The sequence below is a fragment of the Balaenoptera ricei genome, chromosome 9, assembly GCF_028023285.1.
Source record: "Balaenoptera ricei isolate mBalRic1 chromosome 9, mBalRic1.hap2, whole genome shotgun sequence".
In the NCBI taxonomy this organism is placed as follows: Eukaryota; Metazoa; Chordata; class Mammalia; order Artiodactyla; family Balaenopteridae; genus Balaenoptera; species Balaenoptera ricei.
This window is the reverse complement of record NC_082647.1, coordinates 71,829,645-71,849,646: the sequence shown is the minus strand read 5'-3', so window position 1 is coordinate 71,849,646 and position 20,002 is coordinate 71,829,645. Positions and strand designations below refer to the sequence as shown.

Genomic DNA, 20,002 nt, shown 5'->3' with positions numbered 1-20,002 from the left:
AGGGAGAGGTGCCTATGAGGGAAGACTCGCTTTATGGCAGATATAAATTTGATCTGGTTCTTGAAGGGAACTTGGTAGAGATTTTGCTAGAGCGGAAACGTGATCCATCCTAGAGAACAAAAGCAAGAGAACAGGTCCTACTCACGAAAAAGCCAGGTATTTCAGAATCTTTTTTCAAAAGTCATTTTGGTAGTGAGGAGGATGTAACAGAGGAGAGGCAGGAATTGTAGTCTTGCAGTCTTGTAGGCTGTAATGAAGGTCTTGTATAAGGCTTTGGTGGTGAGGAGGGCCCCAAGAGATATTTAAGATGTAAAATATAACTAATTAGTTGGATGTGAGAGTTCTAAGAGGACAGTTCAAGGTAACTCTTACGACTTCTCTTTTCAGTGATTGGATAGGCAGTGATGCCTCCTTTTAATTAATTAATTAATTAATTATTTTTAATACATCTCTATTGTAGTATACTTGCTTCACAATACTGTGTTAGTTTCTGTTGTACAACAAAGTGCATCAGCCATCTGCGTACATATATCCCCATATCCCTCCCTCTTGAGCCTCCCTCCCACCTTCCCTATCCCACCCCTCTAGGTGGTCACAAAGCACCAAGCTGATCTCCTTGTGCTATGCAGCTGCTTCCCACTATCTATCTTACATTTGGTAGTGTATATACGTCGATGCTACTCTCACCAGCTTCCCCCTGCCCATCCTGTGTCCTCAAGTCCATTCTCTATGTCGACGTCTCCTCCTTTTAATTTAAATGAGGGAATATAGGAAATTGGGGTATGGAATGAGTTTAATTTTAGACACGATGAGTTTGAGGTACCCATGAGAAATTCAGGCAGAAGCGTTCAGTATGCTGTTGAATATAAGTGTTAGAAATTCAGGAGGTATATCTGGGCTGGAGGCACAGTTTTGGAAGTCATGGTACGTATGAGGTAGTTAAAAGTGGTAGATTAGAAAACAAGATTACTCAGGGATTGCATATATAGTAAGACTGTAGGAGAGTGAAAACAGAATCCTGGGCATTGCAGGCTTTCTTCTGCTTAAAGATAATCTGGTATACTTGCAAAGCAGTAGAAATTTTCTTTGATCTCTTTAATTTCCTTTTATTCTTTCCCACTTTAACAGATTTCAGAAATTTCCCCTTTGCAGCCCCTATTTGTTCCTTCCATTCTTTACTCCACTGGATTCTTCTTGAGGCTATTAGTTTATTCCTCTTTGAAGTGTCTGTTGTCAGACTACACTAGGGAAAAGGAAACGCTTAATGTGAATTCACATCTCTTCATGAAATGGGGATATGTATTTCTAACTTTACTTCCACTAAGAAATAGGTTGTCTGCCATTTTTTAAACATATTACTTTCTTGGTTTATCTTTTGTTTTTCCTCTTCTGATAGTAACATAGATACAGGTAAATATTTTGCTTCTTTCATTAAAACAACTGTAAAGTTATGGTGATAAATCACATCTTGGACTCACATCAGGTACACCTTATAGCAAATTTTGGGACTGTGGCACTACCGAGGAGTTTGTGGCTCATTTTCATGGGGATTGTTGCCACTCAGCTTCATTCCATTATTGCCTTTCAGGGAGGTGATTCCACTGATGCCAGGTTTTTCTGTTTTTCAAGAAAAGTCAGAAATCCTGATTTTTAATGTGATTTTTAAAAAATGTTTATTCAGAATTAAAAAAAATACTATGCTGGCAGTTTTTGATCCCTTTCTCAAACATTAAATTCTTTGTAACAAAGACCGACCATCATCACCTACTGAGATATTTGAGGTGTGTTTGGTTCTATTGCATACTAGGGTAGGAGAGGAAACTTGACTTGGAAGCCTCAGAAGACTGTAGTGGAAAAGGAGACAGGCTCAATCTCTTGATTTGGACGATTGAGTAATAAAGGGTCATGAAATCAGATGGGCTGACTCCTGTCCCATCTGCAGTAAGTATTCTGGTAATGAATCCTCCCTATCTTCAGTTCCTTATTTGCTGAGGTTTTGATCCTGAGCACCATGATCAGTGACTTGAAACTGGAGTGTTTAGTTAGGGAGGATATTTTTCTATTATTTTATCATGCATATTTAAGTACAAAATTAAACACACACACCCACCCCCATCCCCACACCCAGCTTTGGTGTTTTGCCACCAGAATGTAACCCATGTGAAGAATAATGTTTCTGTCACTTGGTGGGTTTCAAGTTCTGAACACCTGATTTACTGAATGTACTCAAAGTATAATTTGTTAGGGCTTACTGTATTTATTTATTTTTGTTGAGTCAAAGAATTTTTATAGAAAATCTCCTCATTCCATAGGAAAATCAGGGAGATATGTTGGAACTGACCTTTGGATTTTCTGTTTGTTCTCCATGGGAGGGAAAAGTAATGATTCCTGCAAGTGGAACTTTCATAGTTTTGAGTGTGCATGTTCCCTTTTAGCAACAGCTTTCCCTTGTAAATAAATTCCATTTGTTTAAAAATTAGATCTCACAAGTAAAAATTATATTTAAAAAACGGTGCCACAAAATGTTAGAATTTGATTGTTGATTCTTGATCTAATTGGCTTTTGACCACACTAGATTAGATTATGAGAGGAATTCATACACTAGGTATCCTGAATAAAGACAGTGTGATTTTCTTTGGGAGGAGGGGAGTCTAGGTGGAGGTAGTTGAAGTATGTGCTAATGTATTATGTCAACTAAAATTCTGATCATCAAACAATTTTCCTTAATTACATGATGGCATATTTTGTGTATGTTTATAGTTTCTCTTAAGGTTTTCTGTATCAGAGGTATTGACCTCTTGTTTCCTGTTCTAAGATGAGAGATTATGAAATCTATGAAATGAATCTAAATAGTTAATTTTTTTTTAAATGACACATTTAAAAAAAAAATTTATTTTATTTTTTAAAATTTTTGGCTGCATCGGGTCTTCGTTGCTGCACACGGGCTTTGTCTAGTTGCAGAGAGTGGGGGCTACTCTTTGTTGCGGTGTGTGGGCTTCTCATTGCGGTGGCTTCTCTTGTTGTGGAGCAGGGGCTCTAGGTTTGTGGGCTTCAGTAGTTGTGGCACACGGACTCAGTAGTTGTGGCTCGTGGGCTCTAGAGCATAGGCTCAGTAGTTGTGGTGCACTGGCTTAGTTGCTCCATGGCATTGTGGGATCTTCCCGGACCAGGGCTCGAACCCGTGTCCCGTGCATTGGCAGGTGGATTCTTAACCACTGCACCACCAGGGAAGCCCCTAAATAGTTAATTTTAACATTATGTAAAAATAGGTTTCTTTACATTTTAATAAAGTTGAATGAATTTTGAGCAGTTTGACGATTCAGTTTCATACTTTTGTGCATTGATAATGACTATGATGGTGTATCAGTTTATTATAATTCATGACTGGTGCTGTCTTATCATTCTCTCCTGCTGTAAAATCATCTTGTATTTGTGATTATATGTAGTTTTTTTTTTTTAAATTAATTAATTAATTTATTATTTATTTTTGGCTGTGTTGGGTCTTCGCTTCTGTGCCAGGGCTTTCTCTAGTTGCGGCGAGCAGGGGCCACTCCTCATCGCGGTGCGCAGACCTCTCACTATCGGGGCCTCTCTTGTTGCGGAGCACAGGCTCCAGACGCGCAGGCTCAGCAGTTGTGGCTCACGGGCCCAGTTGCTCCGCGGCATGCGGGATCCTCCCAGACCAGGGCTCGAACCCGTGTCCCCTGCATTGGCAGGCGGATTCTCAACCACTGCACCACCAGGGAAGCCCTATATGTAGTTTTTTTAAAGACTTTTTTAAAAGAGCAGTTTTAGGTTTATAACAAAATTAAAAGGAAAGTACAGAGAAAGTACAGAGAAGCTTCTAATTTTAATGAAGTCCAGCTTATCAATTATTTTTTTTCATGGATTATGTCTGGTGTTATATCTAAAAATGCATCACCATACCCAAAGTTGCCTAGGGTTTTCTCCTAAGTTTTCTTCTGGAGTTTTATAGTTTTATGTTTTACATTTAGGTCTGTGCCCATTTTGAGTTAATTTTTGTGAAAGGTATAAGATCCATGTCTTAGATTAATTTTTTTCTTTGTGGATGTCTGTGACAGCACCATTTGTTGAAAAGATTGGCTTTGGTTATGTGTAGTTTTTGGAAACTCTTGAATAGTGCATTTATCTCTCACAACTTACTTTGTTGCCATTTATAAATGGAATCTTTGAATATATTTACACATAAAAGTATAAATAGCCTTGAGCATTGGGCGTAAAAGTTCAGTAAACAAATTATATTCTCTGTCCTACTTTTGAATGAAAGAGTACTTCCCCTGTGGCACACTCTTATGTAGCATTAGCAGTTGTGAATCTTTGTTCACTTGGAATTTTTATTTTTGGAAATTAACAAAATTTCAGTAAATCAAGTGAGTAATTTTGGGTAATACCATTTTGATGGAAAGAAGTGGGTAACTGAAAAGAAAAGAGATTGATTTTTCTTGTTCAACTGCAAAACAGCCTTTGGAAACCAATTTTAAAGGAGTGTCAATACTGTTTAAGCTCTGGAGGATTTATCTTTTTTGTATTCCCAAACACTTTGTAACTTTTTATTATGGCACTTACCACATTTGTGTTATCATTACATGTGTATTTTACCTTTTTAGTTTATGAGCGTTTTGAGGGCAGAAACTGCCTGATTCATCTTTGTATAACTAAGGCCCAATACATGGTTATCTAATTATTATAGGATCAGTGTAACCCCTCCAAATAATTATTTTGAAAGGCAGTAATTCTTATATAAAATAAATACATAACCCACACATAAAATAGGATATTAAAACTCATTTCTCACAGTAGTTCCATATTTAAAAGAATCTTTTTCTTAATTGAATAGCCAAGTGTATATTGCTCTGCTATCAACTAATCACAGGAAATTTTTAATCCCAGTTTAATTCTCTGGGCTGTGAACCTGTAGCATGTTTGTGCACTGTTTATTTCCTGCATTGGTTCCTTAAGAAATGCAAGTGCATTTACCATGTAAGTGAATTTTGTGATTATTGTGTGTGTTTTAAAAAACATTTTTAGTGAAAAATTTTGAACATTAAAAGTAGAAGGATTAGTATAGTGAACTTCCTCTGTCACGCCCAGTTTAGACATTTACCAACTCATGGCTAATTGTATTTTGTCTATATATCCTTTTTCACTTTTCCTCTACTGTCCACTTCCAGAATTATTTTGAAGCATATTCCAGATACGTGATTTCATCTTCAAATATTTCGTCATGCATCTCTAAAACATAAGGGTTCTTTTTGTTATAACATAATAGCTGGTACCATTCATTATTTAAGCTAAAAGATAAGCAGTAACTTGTTAATGTCATTAAATATTCAGAAGATGTTTAGAATTACCCAGTTTCTCTTCCTTCTTTCCCTCCTCATTCTTCTTCTCCTTTTTCCACTGTATTTTTGTTAAAATCAAGTTGAATAAGCTCTACATATTGCAGTTTTAATCCACAGGTTCTCCTCAACCTTCCTCTTCCCTCCTTCTCTTTATTTTTTTTCCCTTTGCCCTTTGTTGAAGGAATTGGGTCTTTTGCCCTTTAGTGTTTCTCACAGTCTGAATTTTGCTAAGTTCATCTCCATGATGTAACATTTTCTCAGTCTTCTGCTTTTCCTCAGTCAGATTCAGGTTTGAGTCCCCCCACCCCACCCCACAAAACTCTTTGATAGATGGCGATGTGTATTTTTATTTCAAGAGGCATGTAATGTCTGGTTCATATTCTCTCTCTCTCTTTCATCCTCTCTCTCTCTTTCATCCTCTCTCTCTCTGCCCGCCCCCCCATCCCTCCCTTGCATGTGTTAGACTGGTAGATCCCTAAATATGTTAGGGATTGCAATATGGCAATATTCTGTCATTTCTTCTTCTTATATGGATTTTTTCCTTAAAGAGAAACCGATTTTTCATCAACTCTCTGATTACCCTGATAAATGCCTAATTCTCTACCACTTTTCAAAAAGAGTTGGTTCTTTAGAACCCTTCAAAGGTGATCAGTGAAATTTAAAAATATTTCTATGATTTCATGAACTCAAATATCTGAAGTGCTTCAATACATTGCAGTTGTTAGTGTTACTGATTCCATCTTTAGCCAGGTGAAGCCTCTTCAGGTTGTCTGCTGAGTTTTGACATATTCTTAGTAATCTTTGGTAGCTTTTTGGTATGGCAAAATGTTCCAGGCCCATCTTAAACTCATTTCCTGCTCCAGACTTGGAATCACCCATTCCTCCAATAGCCCTAGTTCGTTTTAGTGGAACTATCAACACTATTTTTTACTGAAACAATGATTCATAGTAAAATTACTATATTGTAAAATCATTTGATTTGCTTTCTTTATATGGTTATTCCACATTGTTAGTATATACAGTTAGATTTTTAAATTTCACTTTGCTTTTGAATTTTAGAGATTGCTTTTGAAATTCTTTTTATATGTAAAATATTTATACTGATACAAAGTCAGATCTACAGAGCAAGGTATTTTCAGAGCGTCTCGTTCTTATCCCTGTCCCCTTTACCCCATTTTCTCCATTCCTTATAGATCGTCATTTAAAAAATTTTCTGTATATCCTTATATTTAAAAAATATAAGCAAATGTTTATATAAATTTATAACTCTCCCCCTCCCTTTCTTAGATGAATGATAGCTATACATGCTTTCTTCTACTGGTATGTAATTGAATTAAAAAAATAATCAGGCTAAGTATGCTGATACAAAAAAATTTGTTCAGAATGCCCAGGATTGGTATTTTTTTTCTGATATCTTGATGGATTCTTTTAGTTCACATAATTAGAAATTTAGCTGTCTTATTCTTTGGTAGCTTTAAAAATTTTGCTTTAATCAGTTATTTTTAAGGGAATACTTTTCCTTTTTGTATGTTATCTGTATATACATATACATGTATACATACATATGTATTTAAGAATGAGACTGATATATATGTAAAGTAAAAATAGACATTTATCTGTCAAATGGAAACATTTATAAGGAAAATAATCTATTTTATTTCTCTTTTTTTTTAAAACATCTTTATTGGAGTATAATTGCTTTACAATGGTGTGTTAGTTTCTGCTTTATAACAAAGTGAATCAGCTCTACATATACATATATCCTGATATCTCCTCCCTCTTGCATCTCCTTCCCATCCTCCCTATCCCATCCCTCTAGGTTAAACGTTTGTTTTAAAAAGTCTTTGCTATGATTTCTTGCAGTTTTTAAATTATTATTATTTTAATTTTAGTTTATTTTTTATTTATTTTTGGCTGGGCTGGGTCTTCGTTGCTGTGCATGGGCTTTTAGTTGTGGAGAACGGGGGCTACTCTTTGTTGCGGTGTGTGGGCTTCTCATTGCGGTGACTTCTCTTGCTGCGGAGCACAGGCTCTAGGTGCGTGGGCTTCAGTAGTTGCAGCATGTGGGCTCGGTAGTTGTGGCTTACGGGCTCTAGAGCGCAGTCTCAGTAGTTGTGGCACTTGGGCTTAGTTGCTCCGTGGCATGTGGGATCTTCCGAGACCAGGGATCGAACCTGTGTCCCCTGCATTGGCAGGCAGATTCTTATCCACTGTGCCACCAGGGAAGCCCTGCAGTTATTATTAAGGCACAAAAACATTATAACTAGAAAAATACAGCTTCTAAAAAGCACCTTTGATTAATTTGTTTCAGCTTTGTGTATCTACTGGACCTTATATCGGTAATTCAGGAAACCTTGTTAACGTGGTTTTGCAGTTGGAGACTTTGAGTCTACTAGAATACTGTCAGGACTGTTCTTTGCTACACTGCTCCATCCACATTTTAAATACTTTTATTATTCTTTCTGTATAAGGGAAAGCATTCAGTGAATACAGTCCTTTGTTTTTTCAGTACTGTAATTTCTTTTAGACTCTAATTCCAGTGATCCCCAATGTATGGGCTGTGGGCTGGGGAGGGGTTGTACAGCCTAACTTAGTTTGTATCCTGAAAAAACAAATGCATATGAATGTACCTGCTGTTGTTTCAGACTGTATAGTTGTTTTGTAATTGATGGTATCTAGTTTAAAAAACACTGAAATAATCGTAGCTTTTTTTGTTTTCTTGTATTTTCTTCATCATTGGATGCTAGAAGTCCTAATTATGTAGTAGTCTATGATCTTTTATAACTGCTCCTCTAATAAAACAGTGAAGGGTTTGTTAAAGTAGTTACCTACATATGTGTACATAATTAATTCTTGAAAATATATAAAAGTTGAACAATAGATTTCTGTTTTAAGGGAGAGAGTTCTGTTACCAAAGAACTAAAAATACATGGGGCTGGTGTATATGTGTGTATATAACCTAATTATTCTGGGCACCCCTGGTTGGGAGAGAGAGGATAATCTCCACAGGTATCCAGTGGCCATTATCTTTGCCAGCTGGGCAGTTAGCCATCTTGGAGACAAGGCCCTCTATCCCTCCTGGCTCAACAGCTGGATTGAAAATGTGCACCATATCATGCTAGTCTTTAATCATCCTCACAAGGATATACTAGGTATCTTAAATACACGGGAGTGGAAGGGGATCTTCATTTCCGTGTCCCAGGAGTATGAAAAGAGGGCTTTGGGGACCAACTTAGCTAAATGTGCTGATGATCCCTGTGTGGCTGCCTCCCTGAAAGGAAAGTCGTGATGTCGGCCGGTGTAGGCTATGTTGAGACGGTCAAAAGTCTGTTATTTCTGTACATCAGTCCTGTGGGAGAAAAAGGACCAAGCTCTTGGGAGATTTTTTTTTTTTGGAGGTTGGGGGCTTGGTACGGGTTGTGCTGGTAGGAATGTATAACTCTGCCTGAAGTTCTTAGGTGGGAGTGAGGGGCAGGACTTAAATTTAGCGTTCTTTTCTCTTTCACTTTCCCTTCACCTTTTCCTTTTCTTGCCCTTTCCCCTTTTCTCTCTTTTCTCCCCTACATTCTCTTTCCATTCCCTCCCTTATTTAATTTCTCTAGTTAGTAAGTTGATTAATTAGTTCTGTATTTAGTGAGCAGCTTCTTTGTAGCAGGCCTTGGTTAAATTATTATGTAATGTTGAATGAGCCAAAATTCTGTTGTCAGGAGCACATTCTATTGAAATTACTTGGAGAAGAACTTCCACTTTATTATAGGTGGGATAAGGTGGAAGGAAAACAATCTATGGTTTCAATAAGGTGACTCTTCTTATGGGTACTTTTTGTTGTTGTTGAATTCTTTTATATAGTTTCTGTGATCCAAGTTGGCACTGAAGTAATATCAGCTTTAAGATTCTCAGCCCTATCTGGCTGCCCTATGCCATGTAATGTGTTGAGACATATCAGGTGAATATAACTGAGAGTGGCTGACTCACTCTCGTAAGACTCTTATGAGAGTCCAAGGTCCGTTCTCTGGGAGCTCTGACAATCTGTTCTTCATGTGATCTGTTGATATATAAAATAGCTGTTTGCACTTAGCCCCACTCTCCACATGTAGCCAGGAGAGTCTATGCCTAGCTCTGCATCCAAGTTACTTAATCAGTCTGCTTTAGATAGACTTGACTTGAGAGATGGTCTCACAGCTCAGCTCCTTCATTGTGCTAGTGTGAATTCTGGATCAAAGAGTGGTTAGTGATTTTGCAGTGGTTACACAGAACATTAGTGGCAAACTGGAACCTGTAATTTCTGATTCTGTGTTTTTAGTACTGTATTCTGCTACCTTTCCTATCATATTGGGGTGTCCAAAAGGTACCTTCGGTTTTTAAGTAAAAAGACACATTTTTCATTTTCACGAAGAACTTTATTGAAGAGCATATTCACCCTTTTGTTCCACTATGTTCTGCCATTTTTCAGGCAACTTCATAATTCCGTCTTCCCAGCACTTTTTATCTTTTTGAGCAAAGAACTGTTCCAGGTGCCTTTTACAGTCTTCCAGGGAATTGAAATTTTTTCCATTAAGAGAATTTTTTAAATATCTAAATAAATGGAAATCTGAAGGAGCGGATGAATCAGAACTTCCCAGCCAAGCCGTAACAATTTTTGCCTGGTCATCAAAGAAACATGCAAAAAAAAAAAAAAAAAAAAAAAGAAAAGAAACATGCAGTCTTGCGTTATCCTCATGGAAGATTATGCGTTTTCTGTTGACTAATTCTGGATGCTTTCGTCAAATGCTGCTTTCAGGTCGTCTAACTGGGAGCAGTAGTTGTTGGAATTAATCATTTGGTTTTCTGGAAGGAGCTCCTAATAGAGGACTCCCTTCCACTCCCTCCATATACACAACATTGTCTTCTTTGGATGAAGATCCAGCCTTTAGTATGGTTGGTGGTGGTTCATTTTGCTTGCCCCACGATCTCTTCTGTTCCACATTATTGTACAGTATCCACTTTTCATCGCCTGTCACAATCTGTTTTAAAAACGGAACGTTTTCGTTACGTTCAAGTAGAGAATCGCATGCAGAAATACGGTTAGAAGTTTTCTTTCTCTTAACTTATGTGGCACCCAAACATCAAAGCAGTTAACATAACCAAGCTGGTGCAAATGATTTTCAGTGCTTGATTTGGATATTTTGAGCGTGCCAGCTATCTCCTGCGTGGTATAATGTTGATTGTTCTCAATTAATGTCTTGATCACTGTCAACTTCAACTAGTCTACCCAGCCATGGAGCATTGTCCAGTGAGAAATCTCCAGCACGAAACTGTGCAAACCACTTTTGACCCATTCAGTCAGTCACAGCACTTTCTCCATACACTGCACAAATCTTTATTTGCGTTTCAGTTGTGTTTTTACCTTTCTTGAAATAGTAAAACATAATATGCCGGAAATGTTGCTTTTTTTCTTCCATCTTCAATATTAAAATGGCTACACAAAAATTCAGTTTTTGTAAGTCTTTTTTTAAAATGCATGCTGATAGGACAGCTGTCACATACAATCTAACAAAATTGTTTCGAATGAAGTTAAAGACAGCTAAGTGCTACTGGAACCATCTTACGGAAAAAACTAAACGAACCTTTTGGCCAACCCAATAAAAGTCTGTGATGAGGATGAAATGAGATAAATGGTAGTATGAATTGATAGGCATAAAATATCACAATGTAAATTATTTCCATTTGCTTTCTACTATCAGGAGGCATTTAAGATTTTTTACATTGTCACTTCTTGATTTTAAGCATCTTGGCAGTAGGAGTCATTTTTTATGTCTTTGTGTGTCCCTCTGCTCAAGGCCAAATGGATACATATAAGAACCAGGGCATGCTAATAAAATTGATACCCTTTGAAACTGAAATTATTTTCATTATTTATAGATAAACTGATTGTCTAATAAAAATTATACTTTATATTTATGTACTTGATACTCAAACCAGGAATTTATTACATTCATTACAAGTAGTGTTCTTACTAATTTCTTGGGAGGCATATTAAGCTGATGAATATTTAAATAAAAGAAAGCACTCATTTATGATTTTAACATTTTTTTCTTATTGTGAGTTTTAATTTCAGGCAGTTGTCAGCTGACAAATTTTAAGGTTCTTTAAGGAGTCAGGATTTGAATGGGATCAAATCCCACTCTTATACTAACTGTGTGACCTTGGGCCATTTTTAAAAAAGCTTCTCTGCATTTTAGTTTCGGTGTTGTTAAACTAGGGATAATAATAACGATTAAGCTAAAATTGACCCCTAGACCATGGGCTTATTTACTCCCCAAAAAACCACGTAACGTAAGTGAGGAAATGAAGGCATGGAGTGGTTACACAGCTAATAAATAGTAAAGGTGAGATTTGCACTCAGATAGTTTAACTCCAGGGTTCATATTTTTTGAGCACTATGCTGTATTACCTTCTTGATTACTTCATAAGTTGTTGTGAGGAGTAAATGAGATAGGTATGTAGAATACTTGGTACAATTTTGATTTTCAGAGGTTTTGGGTTCCGGAACTGTAAGGTTTTGTGGACCTAGAGGCTAATTTAGGAGAATTATAAATATATAATTGTCCTTAGTTCTGAACAGTTCTGGTAGCTTATTAGAAATAAAAGTATTAGAGACCCCACCCCAGATATAACGGATCAGAATCTGCATTTTAAGAACCTGCATTTAAGATTCTTAAAGTTTGAGAAGTACTGCAGTAGATGATCATGAAGGTTTTTTCCATCTCACAGTTGGTGTGTCGGTGATTTTAGGGAACCAGACACATGGATATTTCAGTGTTGATTATTGTGTTTGGAGAAGAAAATAGTAACATATCAAGTATTATTTTAATGTAAATCAGTGTGAAGTGGATTTATTTATATTTTTTGGCTTCCGTTCTGAATTTGTAAAAAGTTTCTGATGTAGTGCAAAATTTTTCTAAATTTTATCATCCTGTATCATCTTAGGAAATAAGTAGAACTCAAAATTTTAAATGGTTTTAGATCAAATGTTCTTCTTAAACTCACCAGTTAAGATTATAATATTAGCCAAATATGTAAATGGGAACACTAAATATAACATGAAACTTTCTTAATTTTGGACAATTCTCTATTCTGATGTTTCATTGAATAGTTTAACATTTGAAGTTAAATATTATGAGATTAACCACAAAACAAATGAGCACCTGACTTGCTTGATTAGAAATGTTTAATTTTATTAGTCCCTGGAATATAGAAATTCCTCTCAAACTTAATTAAGGAAAGGTTCTTCTCCATAGATTTTTTGTTTTTTCATGTGACAGTAATGTCTGTTTTGTTCACTGTTAAATCACTAGCATCTGGCACGTAGGTATTCACAAATATTTGTTGAATGAATAAGAGTTTGTTTTTTGATGATTTTTGCTGCCATTTTCAAATGAGTAAGAAGAGACTTGTAAGATTCTGAAAATTTGAGTTTTTAGACAATTGAGCATCTCCCCATGTTAAATAATTGAGTTAATAATCTTTCCCACATTATATAATTGTGATTGTTTTTTGAAAATTTAATTTTTAAATTTCTTTAATTGATAGTCAAACAGTGGGAGCCGTAACACATTTATACAGTTTAGAGCAAACACCTGGTTAAAAAATATAGAACATTTGAGAAGCCCCCTGTGTATTGTCCTCCAATTGCATGCTCCCTTCTTTCCTTTTATCTCCAGAGATAGCCATTTTGCTTGGTTCATTGTTCAAACCTCTGACTAGATCTTTAAACAGTAAGTTGTTTAGCTATGAAAAATGGCTAGCAAGCATAAATATAACTTTGTAAAGAAAGAGTAATATTGCTAATATTAGGTCAAATATCACTGAAGAAGGTAGGCTGGATAAAGTATCTGGGTCATAGTCTGGTCTGAGCTTTCCTGAGAGTTTATAAGAACTCTTTTCAGGAAAGTCAGTGGAAAAGGTTTTGAATGAATCTTGGGAAATAGCATCTGTTTTTTAGAGTTGGCCATCTGGCGGTACTATAGTGTGGATCAGGTACTGGATGTTCAGCAGAACTATTGTCAGAGGGACTGAAATGTTCTGTACTTTATTCTAAACCACCACGGCCTACTTTCAGCTCTTGGAAAGAAGTCAGGGGAGACCACTTCTGTAGGTGCAGTAGTATCCCCAGCCAATTCAAGGAGGAGTTCATGGAGGCAGGGTAGAAACATCAGTAGGCATTCTGTCCTCTGGTTAAAAAGATGTGGCCAGGATGAGGAAAAGTAATAAAAATACAAATGAACAAGAGTTGTGTAAGCCTTATATAGAAGAAATTTTTAAAAAACCTTCACTGAGGGACATAAAAGAAGATATGAATAAATGGAAAAATATTATTTGGGAGTAGGAAGACTTATAAATTTTCCTTAAATCTTATCTAAGATTTCTGTTCATGTGTCACTTAATCATTGAAAGCTTCTTAGATCAACCACATACAATTGCTTTATTTTTCTCTATAGCATTTATCCCCATCTGATATATATTTACTTATTTATATGTCTTTTTTCCTCTTCTGGAATGTAAACTTACGAAGGTATGTAAATTCATGAGGGTGTGCTTGTTGTTCTTCCCTTACTAAAACGTAGATTTATGAGGGTATATATATATATTTTTAAAAATTTTATTTATTTATTTATTTATTTATTTATTTATTTATGGCTGTGTTGGGTCTTCGTTTCTCTGCAAGGGCTTTCTCTAGTTGCGGCGAGCGGGGGCCACTCTTCATCGCGGTGCGCGGGCCTCTCACTATCGCGGCCTCTCTTGTTGCGGAGCACAGGCTCCAGACGTGCAGGCTCAGTAGTTGTGGCTCACGGGCCCAGTCGCTCCGCAGCATGTGGGATCCTCCCAGACCAGGGCTCGAACCCGTGTCCCCTGCATTGGCAGGCAGACTCCCAACCACTGCGCCACCAGGGAAGCCCAATGAGGGTATATTTTATTCCTTGTGATATCCCCAGCACTTTGAACTTACAGCACATAGGAAGCAGTCAATGACTGGGAATGAATGAATGAATGAATAAATAAGTAAAACTGTGCTTTCTCTCATAGTCCATAGCACTTATTGTCTATTCCATAGTTTTTTGGTCATTAATTTTGTTCAGTTTAGCATCTTATAATGCTTTCTATTATTTTCTTTTGGTCAGTGTCTAATTGTTTCATTCCTGTAAGACATTCTTCTCTGGGCTTCTTGATGGCAGGAGTGGGACAAATGCATCCTTTGTATACCTCACAGTGCAAGGCAAATGGATATAGGAACTTGTTGAACTGAATACATTTATTTATTTCATAATGACTTAAATTGCTAAAATCCAGTTTGCCTTCAACAAAAGGAGTATTTTTAATAGATGATACAGTATAATTCTAAACGAAATAGGGAAATAGGATGGAGAATTTTTAGAGGTGTTTTGTTGAACTCGTGGTAAATTTTGGTAACGGGAAGTTGGAATTTGTGCAGTTATAATTTTACAAATTTCTGCACACAATTTGAGTAAATAAAAATATAATTTTTAGTGAGACAGGGTTTTTTACCTTGAAATTTTAATTTTTAAAAAGTCTCATGCTGTAGTTTTAAAATGAAATATAAACAAGTACAATCTGTTGTCTACTTAAGCTTTCATACATGCTTTTGCATGTATAAACGTATAAATGTTTTTATTATAAATACTTATCACTTTTCATGTCATTCAGCAATTTATGTAATTTGTTGTTCATTTATATTGCCAATAGATTGTTTTTTTAAATCATTGCTGATATGCTATAAATTTGTTTCTATATATAGATATTGTATATTGTTTCTGGGAGATAAATTTCCAAGAATGTACTTAACACTTTCAAAAGTAAATATTTTTAAAATTACTGAAACAATACCATGAATGCTTAAAAGGAGAAACATAAACTATGTAAAAGTTTTGTTGGTTCTTTTCTAGTTCCTATGGAAAATTATTTATTTATTAAAAAGACTTTTTTCCTGCTTTATTTCAGACCAGTCTGTCCATATGGGGATGGGGAAGCCTTGGCATTGTCCTTTCTCTAATAACGTTTGGACCCTTTGTAATATTTTATTTGGCATTTTATATCCTCTGCTTTGTGGGTGGGTAAGTATTCTCAATGATAATTTTATAATTCATGTCATGTTCAGTTGTTCAAAATGGAAACAAATGACCATGAGACCTCAATAAGAAAAAAAAGTGATCATGAGAAATGGCAGTATGATTTATTTGTGAATGCTATTTTTGCACATTGTTTTTACCAAAGTTAAAAATAGTAAAATTAAGATACCTATAGAAATAAAAACGATGATGGTTATGATTTGTACCAGCAATATGTGTCGTCATCTTCAAAAATAAATTTCAATTTCTGATGATACAAACTTTTTTGTGTAACTTGAAAAGTTTTTTAAGATTTTTTATTCCTTTTGGTGTTATTTCCCCTTTAAGGTTGAACTTTCCTTATCTATAATAATAGATAAATAAGTTAAATTGAGATGACACATCAAGTTTTACAGAGTAGAAGATACTGTTTCATTGATTAGACTTCAGACACTAATGTTAATTATTATGTTAATATTAATTATTGTGTTAATTATTTCCCTTAGTGAATGCTGTCATTTTGTTCTAGAAAATTGCAACAAACACCTGATTTTGCCGTTTTCTCTTCATGGTTATTTGGTTTACAGTGTTTATGCTTTACCCTGAGTTGATAAAACTTTACAGGAGAGGTTTCAGTCATGATTTATAGCTTCCTATGTAGAACATTTGGTATGAGATATGAATTGTATGTAAGAAAGTGTATAAACAAGAGAGATGCTTGCTACTTAGATACTCTGAACAAGGTAGTTTAGCTGAAATGAGCATTTTGTTGTTAATGTTTATGTGTGTATGTATATATATGTGTATTTGTGTATATGTATATGTATAATACATTTATGTAATTATTTGTGCAGTGAATACCTATGAGTTCTTTCAAAAAAATCTTTTGAGACCCCAAATATTTGGAGGAATTGTTTGAGCCTATAGGTTTAGAGGACTTAGCTGAATTGAATAGCATATATAAACTGTGGCCTGAGAGAGACTGTATAAGACACTGAAGGGATGGCTTCTGAATATATATCTACCACCTGTCACATTTTTCAGGTTATGAGTTTGAAAGTCATGTGTAACCATTTTATAGGGAGGTCACCCACTGATTGTTGAACAAGTGAGAATTAATTTAACTGGGAAGCTACATCAAGGACTATTCATAAAACTGTATTTTATATTAGATTTAGTATTTTCCTTATAATTGCTTGGATATGGTATTATGTACTGAGACAATTAAGAAATAAGCCATAGGAATCAGATAAATGGAGTTCTGAATATCTTTATTGATTATAAAGATGATTGAAGACTTACAGATCTGCGGCCATTGGGGCTTCCTAAATTACCTTCTTTGGTCAGAAGTTTAGGCCGGAGCTGCATGGTTGCACCCCTCCCCCACGAGGTCGTGGCTGCTTTTATTGATTGGAAAGGAAATGGAGGAGATGGCTCTCTCACAAAGGGAAGGTTTCTTTTATTTCACTAATTGAATAAGCCTTTGGCAAAAGTGAGGAAGGATTTCAGAATATTTTACAATACTTCAGAAAGGGAAGAAATTGCAGCGTTACAGATGAAGGTAGAGGGGTGAGAATCATTTCTCTTAGACTCAACTGCTCCATATAAAATTTGGGAAAGGGAAAAGGGTGACGAGTCCATTCATTCCAAAGTCCCAGGAACCTTTGTTGTTCCCTTTTTGAGTCTGCTAATTTATTAAGGAATAATTTCAAGAAAGTTTTTTGATATTTGTAAAGTTCTGTGAAATTTTTTAGGTAAGTTGGGATATTGGTAGGTGTGGGAGGGCCACTAAAGACTCTTTAGATAATATTAAGTCACATGGAAGGATCTGAAATTCCAAATTCATGTTATGTCATAAATTGATTTGATATTCTGTTCCGGACTACTGATGTCAGGAAATATAGTGCCACAGTAAGGGGACTTCAGTTTATATACTAACAAGCATCCCAGAATCATCTCAGAGGATTAGTTAATTAAGCATTCCCAGGTTACTCAGTTACAGTCAGTGAGCATCATAATCCCTGAGTCAAAAATCTTTCTAATTTTGGCTCTAATTATGAAGAATGATTGTCCTTTCTTTAATGTAGCTTAATATAGTTTAGTGCCTTATGAATTTTAAGAGCAAAAATAGGCTTTTATATATCAATCTTAAATAAAGTAGTTACATTTCATATAACTAAAAATCATTTCTTAGTTTTAGTGGTTTTTTGTTTTTGTTGTATAAGTTTTAGAGATTTGTTTTTGTTCTTTTTCCTACTTAAAATGCAAGTCAGAGAGGAATTAATGCATTTTCTTATGGAAACTATCTTTTTTTTTGGCTAGTAAAACAAGTTTTTGAGTTCTGCAGTTTACCTGTATCCAGTGTTGATAATGTATATATTTTGCTTATAGTCAAAGCTAATCCCTTATTTTCTAATATAAAGAAACCCTTTGGAAAGAAAACCACTCAGAAGTTTTTGTTTTTTTGAATTTTGGTTTTTTTTTTTTTTTGGTTGGTATTTTGGGATACCTTCAATACCGATATGAGTTATTTAATGGCATTCCGTTATATTTGTTTGGTTGTGCAATCATTTGTAGCACCTGTTTTTACTTAAACCTCAAGGCTGAAGCTATTAGTTAGGTTCTTTCTAAGATCATACTGTTCCTTAGCTTACTTTACTACTGTCACACTGTGGGCAAAGGTGAACGTTTTATCAGTTTATTTTATGGTAATGTTTTTAGAAATGCATTGTTAACTTAACATCAGCATTTTATTGTGTCTAAATATGCTTACAGCTAGGTAAAACTGAAATACAAGACCAACTTGATTCTTAGTAATAATGTCAGATACAACACAGATATGTGAAATTTACTGATAATTCTGAGGCCAGCCTTTTAACAAAGAAACAGAAACAGAATTGATGACATGAGTTGATTTGACTTTATCTGTTTCTCCACCCTCCTTCTTGCTTTTGTGGTGCCTGTACTGAAGAGCAGTGAAATGGCAGATAGCCACAAAAAGCAGAGGACCTTGAGAATCTTCCTTTCAATAGCTGAGGCTGACTGTGTTTAATTTTTTACTGTTCCCTTCTTGTCACTGCACTCTTCCTTCCTTCCTTCCGTCCGTCCGTCCGTGTTGGGTCTTCATTGTTGCACATGGGCTTTCTCTAGTTGTGGCAAGCGGGGGCTACTCTTCGTTGCAGTGCGTGGGCTTCTCACTGCAGTGGCTTCTTTTTCTGCGGAGCACAGGCTCTAGGGCACTCGGGCTTCAGTAGTTGTGTCACGCGGACTCAGTAGTTCTGGCACACGGGCTTAGTTGCTCCATGGCATGTGGGATCTTCCCGGACCAGGGATTGAACCTGTGTCCCCTGCATTGGCAGACGGATTCTTAACCACTGCGCCACCAGGGAAGTCCCCAACTACACTCTTTCAATCGTTGTAAGATTACTGTAAATCATTATAAAATTAAAATTTAATATTCTTTTATGGATTTCCTGTCTACTTAGTAGTGCTTAGATTTATTTGGTAAACTTTAAATGTAGGAAATACTGATAGCATTTAGTCAATACAAAGTATTCTAAACCAGTATTTATCTTACCTTGACTCCATAATTGTTTTAAAAATAATTAACTTTTGGGGATATATTTATATTTCTTTTTTAAATTCCGGTCTTATTTTAAACAAATCATAAGTTGGATCTTTTTTTTCCTGTATAGTTTATTCTGTATTCATAGTGGCAAGTTATATCTCTCTTTAATTAGTTAACAGAATTTTATAGAAATGTGTGGTATAGCTATAGATGTACATCTCATTTGTCTTTGTCTTTGGTTATTAGCTTACCTACTTATTTAATGAAGGTTTATTTTTCTAAAGTTTGAAAATGTTTCCTGAGATTCTTTATGAAATATACTGGATGAAAACTCGTAAAGGCATTATTGTATAAATTCACAAAATGTTTATAGTTGTTTTAAACTTCAGAACTTAACAAAATCTGTCAATTCCTTGCCTCATCAAAGTCACAAACTGACTTTTTAGTGAATGGTAAGCCATCAATTAAATCTGAAAAATATATTTGGTAATAAATAGATGTGTTAAATTGTAGTGAAGTTTTGTTTTTGTATCTATAATTAAATTTCTTTCAGGGGTTTTGTGGTTACTCTCCTCTTTGGGAAAACAAACTCAGAGAAGTACCTAGAGCAGTGTGAACACTCATTTCTTCCTCCAACATCAACTGGGATTCCTAAGGTAAGGGTAAAGGAATGTGAAACCTTAAAGTCCTGCTGTATGCAGTGATGATAATGTGATCATCTTTATATGGCTTGGCAGATATTCCTATAATTCACTAATGCTCACTATAAATTTATGAGAGACTATCTGATCAGGCTTAGAAAATGCATGTTAGATGTTAAAGGTGAGAATGCAAATTTGAGGAAAAGATAGAAATTTAGGGTCTTTTCCTGCTGTCTTAACTTAGAATTTCAGTGCATCATGTGTATGACTTGTGGAACTGTCAATGAATATACTGTTTTGAATGAAATAAATGCATAGGAACCA

General features: G+C 35.5%; 1 protein-coding gene across 4 annotated transcripts in view; it reads left to right on the top strand.

Moving 5' to 3' along the window:
* The window catches only part of SNX13 (sorting nexin 13), a 144,022-nt gene that overhangs the window by 28,417 nt on the left and 95,603 nt on the right, over window positions 1-20,002 (top strand). For all 4 annotated transcript variants that reach the window (XM_059933957.1, XM_059933955.1, XM_059933956.1 and 1 more), the window contains 2 exons: window positions 15,363-15,475; window positions 19,591-19,693. In XM_059933957.1, the coding sequence (XP_059789940.1) occupies window positions 15,363-15,475; window positions 19,591-19,693 (216 nt within the window). The remainder of the gene's footprint in view (window positions 1-15,362; window positions 15,476-19,590; window positions 19,694-20,002) is intronic.